Source organism: Cornus florida, unplaced genomic scaffold (assembly GCF_030987335.1).
Source record: "Cornus florida cultivar Cherokee Brave unplaced genomic scaffold, ASM3098733v1 CherokeeBrave_3.0.0_Hap2_Chr05, whole genome shotgun sequence".
NCBI lineage: Eukaryota > Viridiplantae > Streptophyta > Magnoliopsida > Cornales > Cornaceae > Cornus > Cornus florida.
The window spans coordinates 22,804,509-22,812,764 of NW_026775575.1; the positions used below are offsets into that span (position 1 = coordinate 22,804,509).

Here is an 8,256-nt window from a genome sequence, read left to right on the forward strand (position 1 = left end):
CCATGAACTTAAAATCTATAATCTGACGATTGAGCCGATTCCATGATTATAACTTCATTCTATACCAGATCAAGCTAGAATAGGGTCATTCCATTCCATTTAATCAGATCTAGCTATAAATTAGTCATTGTGCAGTGTTCATGGTCCCAGTTAATCAAGGGTGTTGGATACAAACCAAACATTAAACAAAGTGGTTGATTTAAACTTGCATTCTCACGCTTGATAACTCGAGCTTTTACCACTTTTTGTGACAAATGACAATGCATAATCACAACCATGAAAATGAAGGAGCTCTATTTCGATCATCTGATCTCCACATTTTATTCTGTTCTGCATTACCAAGGCTCTCATGTACTTCACTCCCTCATCTCCAAACTATTATAGTTAGGAAGGGAATTAAAATTTTAACTAGCATTACCTCAGTATACAAAGCCAAGAGGGTGAAGAAAAGGCCAATTGAATCAATAGATTTTGCCTTTATTGTAAAGAATGAGACTCATTTACACTCACCAAATTTCTGAAACAAAGATCTTATCACATGAAATCTTTATCACAAACCTAGCTAGCTACCCACTTAAACAAGAGAATCTTTGGTGGACTTCTTAACCTCGTGACTTTCTTTATCTATGTTCTTCCCCACCAGAAGCGGTGCGGGTTCCTTAATCTGAAACAACAGCAACAAAACAATTATCAATTCCCGTCGTGGAGAAAATCACACACACACACACATGCATACAGAGAGAGAGAGAGATACCTGAGACCCCGGTGGGATCTCTCCGGATTGTTTCTTTTTATTCTCACGTGTGCAAAAATATGAATACAAGACCATCCCGAGAATGGCAATTAATATTCCAATGATGTTCCTCTCTGTGAAAGGATCGTGAAGTAGTGTATAGCCGAATCCAAGTACAAGGCATGTCTTTAGATGGCCAAGCACTTGATATGTAACCGGCGATGTCTTCCCAATAACTAGAAAGGTGCTGAAGTTGACAGAAACGGCAATCAAGCACGAAAGGATGATGAATCCCTGCACATTATTTATGTTTTCATATGCAATTAGTCATTGTTGTTTTCGACAATAATTCTTTTGGTCAAATACATGATAGTATATATGTATGCACATTCAAACATGACAAATATTCATTATATATATATATATATAGCTGCTAAAATGTAATGCTACATATGAAAAATGCATGAGGCTAGGAAATGAGGGATATATACCAAGACAATGGGAGAATATTTGTAAGCAAAGACATTTTGCTTGGTAAGGCACTGATCCACTATAGGGCCCGAGACAAAAAGAATAGCTGCTTGAAATGGGGCTGACTGGTAGAGCAGCTGAGTAGAAGAAACATTGAGCCTCTTTTGTATCGTATTCGTAAGCTGAAATAGCAATTAGGTTAAGAATAACCTCACACTTGCAATTTATGGACCATATGTATTGTTTGATAGGCAAACCACGTACAAAAGATATAGTATGACTATAACTTTCTTTTGTCCCAATTGGGACTCGAATCCTCAGCCTCCTCTTTGGGAGATGGAGGAGATACTGCTGGGAGCTAAAGCCCAAAGGCCATACAATGCCTCGCTTTGTCACTCACAGTTCGAGATAAAATATAATGGAAGAAAAGGATACAATTTGACCAACACAGGTTGTTGCAATAGCTAGAAGAGAAAGAATCGTCCCGACTAAATTTAGCTGCAAATCTGTTATAGAGGCAATGCCAACTCCAATGAGTAAGAGGAAGAGAGAGAACTTTATCTTCTGGCTGCAAGAATCCACCAAGTTGGAATGAAATCAGAGAAAACGTATGGAGATCGAAAAAGTCCCAAGTATGAAAATTAGTTATAGTAAAATTTTCAAGTTTTTTGTAAGACCTGAATTGCTTATTCAAGAAAAGAGTTTCCAATAGTACAGTGAAAGGTATGATAGCAAGTTTGGTCATCTGCAAAGCAAAAACACAAAATCAAATTCACATACAAAAATATCAATATTGTATATAACTGAGTGAAAAGGTTTGATTTCAATTCAATCATGAGTTCATTTAATTTCCCTCTAAAATATGTATTTGACAACAACTTCCAGGAATAATATTCAGTGTAGTAATTCAAAGTGTGGTCCTAAAGATCACTAATGAAGTTGAGTGTCCATCTTAAACACTGTAAGATTTTTCTTTCTTGCATTCTATGAAAGTGACTTCAAGGGTTAGCATTTAGTGCATTTTTAGATGTCCCCTGATATGATATGACGCCGCCTCCATCAAAATAGATAAATAGTGAATATTTGAAACGTCAGAGGGAAATGTGTAGACGTGCCATTTCGATCTATACTAAATAAAATTAATATCAAGTTCCAAGGGAAGAAGGATCCCTAGTCTCATTGAATGTGTGGTCCTAAAGCTCACTAATGAAAGGTTTGTTCCATTCCACGATATTTGGGAAGTGTCTAGACCAAAATGCCATTTCAATGTGTGGTCCTAAAGCTCACTAATGAAAGCTTTGTTCCACCAACTTTCTGTTAGAAATTGAGGGTCCATCATATGCACACTCAGATTTTCTTTCTTGCTTTCCATGAAAGTGATTTCAAGTGGTAACGTTTAGTGCATAGTTGGATGTCTTTTGATATAATATTAGTCCCTTTGTGTGACATAATTTTCACCACAAATTCAGACCCTTCATAGATGACATGATGCAGCCACCATCAGAATATATATAGCGAATATTTGAAGCATCAGACTTATCCAAGATTCGGGAAAAAAACCTTGATGTATTGGGGGTTTGATCTTCGTAATGATTATGGATTACAAATAAGTATGTTAATTGCATTGTAAGGTAGCAGAGTGCACCTGATAGAAGCCGATGGAGTTAAACCCTAGGCTTAAGTTGAGAAAACCAATGGAAACCCCATTCAGAATTCCGAAAAGCATCACAGTCTTCATGTCAACCGGCTTGTTCTCAAAGAAGTTGAAGCGATACGCCACATGAAGAGTGCAATATGTTACCATCAGATGCCAACTAGTCAATGTTGTAGCTGAAGGAAAAACAAAGGAAGAAATCAAAACTAGAATTGATAAGTATATATAATTTTTGCAACATCAGCTTTTCGACTACTTGGATGGCTATGAAAATGTAGTAACAAGGCACAAATCCATCCTTAGCCCTACATACTACCATCACTTCTCTAATAATCCTACACTATAACAATTCTGTGAATTAAAAAAAAAAAAAAAATTAAAATGGGGTATATTTTAATTGCTATGAAAGAGAAAATTATTCATCCACTAGTGTGGTTTGTCAAAGAGAGTCAAGAGTGTAGCATTGCTATGCCTTGGCAAATGAGAGAAACAAGGTCTATGCATTAATGTTAAAGAACATCATGTTGTAATTAATTGTTATAAATGTCATAGATAAAGATTAGCTGAAGACCTTAGCAAGATAAAAACTGTATTAAATTAATTAAATTGTTTATAATTTTCTAACAATGAGATTCCAACTACTTACACCAGAGAAAATGACATATATTTTCCTACTTACCAAACGGGAAGCCAAGATTACTCATCAATGCCTTGTTGCAGATGACAATGGACACCGATGATGCTACTGAAAGGAACAACGCGCCTATAACGCCCAACTGGATGCCTGACAATTCCCCCATCCTTCAACAAATTCAAAAAAAAATGAAAGTGAAAACACGCGATTCGCATTACTGATGTAAACGTCATTTGATTTTAAATTAATGACACAAAACTTAGTTTGAAGTTTCATTTACTAATTAAATTAACATGACCTTAAGATCCTAAATTCATAACAAATGACTAATATGATAGTAGTACCATTGTTTTGGATAATTGACCAAGTCTAGCTAGTATAGTATAATTAAGATGAAAAAACAAAAAGAATTGTGATCCATGAGATCATCTTAATTACTAATTAATTAACTAAGCCAATCATGTTTTAGATTGAAATGTATAGACACCAAGAGTTCGTTAATTAATGGCAATTCTTTGTGGGGAGAAAATTTTCTAAATAAAAGAGAATTTAATTTTCTTGGCTTCAGTTTCTGATGGAAATATATGAAAGAGAAATATGGGGTGATAAAATCACCGAGAAGGTAATAAAAATTTAAAAAAAAAAAAAATCACCAAGGACTTGCTCAAAGTGGTATTTTATTCCTCCTCCTTGGGAATGGAAGGTTGAGGGTTCGAGTTCGTATGTAGTCAAAGGTGAAGCTGAGATGTTAATTTAGGAGAGTGCATGGTGAAAAAATAATAATAATAAAAAATAAGAAGAAGAATTTTATGTAGAACAATAAAAAGAAAAGTAGAATGACATAGTTTTGAAAAATAAAAAATAAAAAAGTAATTACCGGGAAAAAAATAAAAAAGAATTTAAAGAGAGAAAGAGGAAACTAAGGAAAAATTAAAGAGGGCAATATATACAAATTTCTATATATGTAAAAAAAAAAAAATTAAGAAAATAACTATAGTAGGGCAAGTCAGAGTGGCACATGCCCCCTGCCCCGGCATGCATTGGCTCCGAATGATGGTATATTATGGTGACAATGGAAAAATCTGTTAGCACATACATACACACACACACACATATATATATATATATGTACAAATTACAAGTTTACTACCTTGAAGAATCTGTGTTTATGTATAGTATATATATGTACAAATTACAAGTTTGCTACCATGAAGAATCTGTGTTTATGTATAGTGTAGGAGTGCTATATGTGAGCCCTGAAATTACAAAAGCAAAACCGACATGATTTCCAGTACTAATAACATAAGCACATAATATAGATATATGTGGGTGTAGATATGTGTTTGTGGGTAAATATACACAACACTGTATGTGTATGTATATATATATATATATAGAGAGAGAGAGAGAGGACCTTGAAACTTTGGTAGTGACTTTGCAAGCAAATAAAATTCCTACAACTCCAGGAAATCGCCCTGCAGGCTAGTAGAGAAGGCAATGTGGCCGAAGGTTGACAGCAGAGAATAGATGGAAAGGGTACTGTAGAGAGAGGGGAGAGAGAGAGAGAGAGAGAGAGAGAGCTTGTATGAGAATGTAGAAGTTTGGTCTCTTTTATGTTGCGTCTATGTGTGGTTGTTGGTGCTTTAACGCCGTTTGTTTTAGCGGTCGTTTGGTTTTTGTCGACCGGTGAACTTAACGGCTAGTATAAGCAAGAGAGGCTTTGATTCCACACGCTTATTAAAATTTGGTACTCCACTAATTGATGGAATCCAAATGTCAAAAATACTCTTTGCACTTTACATTTTTTTTTTTTTTTTTTTTTACATGAAAAGTCCTTTTAAGGATAAAAAAAGTGATTAGGTATATATGGATTGGATAATATTAGTATTACTTAATAGCTAAAATTCTAAATTAGATTGCAAAACACTTGACTCGTTACCAGTACCAAATATATAAAATTAGAAATTCAACCCCTTTTTTTGCTTTTTCTATATTTTGAAAAATGTTTCAGAAATTTTGTTTTAATTCAGAAATAAAGATGGATTGTAATATTGCACAACTCAAATGGTGAGAAGAAAACAAATCTACCCTTATGTAAGTGATGTCATAATATATTGGTAGTTTAAAAGGATGTTTTAGTCTAATAAAATCCTATAAAGTATAGAGAAAAATGTTGTGTTTTACCATTACCAGTAGAGCTGCATGATTGATGAGCTTTCATGGGGATGGGGATATTTGAAATGGAGTCTTGATACACAAGCCAGGAAGGTGAGATGAACATTTCTTTATTTGTGAGTGAGGTTCCTGTAAGTGCAAGCAAATTGGTAGCTACCCAAAACCTCTATTCGATTTGGTTGGTGAGAGAACAACTTCAATCTCACTCCAAAACACTTGACCAACCAAGCATGGCACTAGAGTTGGCTCAGATGTGTTGCAGCTTTGCACCAAAAACTCGCAATCACTATATATACATATATATATATATATAAATTGCCTAGGATCTGATGCTCATATTAAGCGAATTCCTATGACAAGTCCTTCATTGAATCCCCATATTATGTATATAATATAGGTGGGGATTCAATGAAGGACTTGTCATAGGAATTCGCTTAATATGAGCATCAGATCCTAGGCAATTTACTTCTGCATTGCACAATTGTAAGGCAAACTCATTCCCAATGACTTGTTAATTTTATGAAGAGATCGATGCATTTGGAGATGCGAAGGAGACGGGTCCTGATCTTTATGGATAACAAAAAAGACAAGAAAATAGCTTCACTCTCTCTCATATCGACTCCATCACCGGCAATTATTCTAATGTTGTGTCATTCATTTTAATTATTCATTTGTTTGGTATACAATTTGAAGTGAAAATGGTCATTTCATTAATGAAAATTCATTTCACAACTAAATCTATAGAATAACCATTCCATTCCCATGTAATTTTAAAAAAAAAAAATCATTCTCATAAAATCCTCATATTCCAAGTCCAAATACCACCACTATCATCACCACCAACACCACTACCTTCTACCACCACCGCCTTCCACCAAAACCATTTCCTCCTTTCACCACCGCTACCACCACTGCTACCACCACCGCCATTGCACCACCACCATTGTTGTCGCCTTAAACCGCCACACCATCGCCGCCTCCACTACCATCCACCGTCGCCACCTCCAACTTTGACCACCACCACCGTCATTGCCACCACCCTATCTCCACCACCACCACCACCACATTGTCGCTGTCTCTACTGCCTTCCACCGCCACCGACTTCCATTATCGCCACGGTCTTCCACCACCACCACCATCGCCACAAACTTTCACCACTACCCCCTCCATTACCTTCTACCACCATGGCAACCTTCCACCCCCACGGCCACCACCGACTTTCACTACTACCTCCGCCTTCCACCATCATCACCATCACCGCCTTTCATCACCACCACCACCTTCCACCACCACCACTGCCGCCACTACCTTTCATTACCGCCACCTTCCAACAACACTACCGCTGCCGCCACCGACTTTTATCACCGCCACCGCCTTCCACCATCACCACCACCGACTTTCATCATCGCCACTGTCTTCCACCACCATCAACTACCACCACCTCCGCCACCCTCCCACCACCACCGCCACCATCGTCACCTCCACTGCATTCCACCACCACCACCCTAGACCACCACCACTTTCCACCAACACCACCATACTGTTACCACTGCCTTCCACCATTATCACCTACACCACTGCTTCCACCATCGCCACCGTCACTGCCACTGCCTTTTACCAATACCACTGCCTCTGCCTTCTTCCACCATCGCCGCCTTCCAACACCAGCACCTACACCACTACCGCTTTCCACCTCCACCAGCATCACCACCACCACCTACACCACTACTACTTTCCACCTCCACCACCATCGTCACCGCCATCTGCCACCACCACTATTTCTTTTTTTAAAATTATAAAATAATATTATTTTGTTAATTTAATTTATTTGTTAGTAAGAAGAGAATTTTGAATAAATCAATTAGAAACTCATTCCATTCTAATTTTTAAATTGGTTCAACTAAACAATAGAATGGTTATTATCATTCCATTCTTACACATTATTCCATTCTCATTCCCATTCCATTTCATTCATGCCTACCAAAAGTAGTATAATAAGAAACAAACTGTAACGAACTGAGTGATTCGTGATCTAACCCAAAAGCTTAAACTGTTAAGTAGAATTAGCATCCAGCCCATTTATACCCATATTTCTCATTTGGATCCGATATGGGACAAACCCCTTCTAACACTATCCTTATAAGCTCCGAATCCTTTCTTGAAATAAATAAATAAATAAGAAGAGCAGATTTATGCCTCCCAATCTAGAGTGTGCCGCCACCCCTTCATATCCCCGTGGTTGAATTGTTCTCCGTTATTTTTGGGAGCCCGACTTCGAGCTTTGTCACCACTAATTCCAAATCTAATATTCTTGCCCTAAAAAAAAAAAAATCTAGAGTGTGACCTACCACCAAAGGGCTTCATCCTAGTAGTACTTCCTCTTTTCCAAAAAGAATGTCTAAGGGTTCAAGTACTCATAGGGACAAGTAGGGATGTGTTTCTCACTAAGAACAAAAATTAAGGGTGTGTTTCTTACTAAGAATAAAAATTAAAACATCTAGTGTGACCTCGCATCCTCCTAATAAACCAATAGGAAAACGCATATCAGACGGAATCTGGAAGTGGACTTAAAGCTATAACAAATACGCC

General features: G+C 37.1%; 1 protein-coding gene across 1 annotated transcript; it reads right to left on the minus strand.

Annotated features, from left to right (window-relative positions):
* Nucleotides 1–256: 256 nt before the first annotated feature.
* Nucleotides 257–5,077, minus strand: LOC132306191 (UDP-xylose transporter 1). The gene is made up of 8 exons (XM_059803499.1): nt 4,907–5,077; nt 3,538–3,659; nt 2,850–3,034; nt 1,882–1,949; nt 1,640–1,772; nt 1,225–1,386; nt 755–1,027; nt 257–664 (listed from the first exon to the last, which is right to left on the minus strand). The coding sequence occupies exons 2-8, from the start codon at nt 3,656–3,658 to the stop codon at nt 575–577; spliced, it is 1,032 nt and encodes a 343-aa protein (XP_059659482.1). The 5' UTR covers nt 3,659; nt 4,907–5,077; the 3' UTR covers nt 257–574.
* Nucleotides 5,078–8,256: the final 3,179 nt, after the last annotated feature.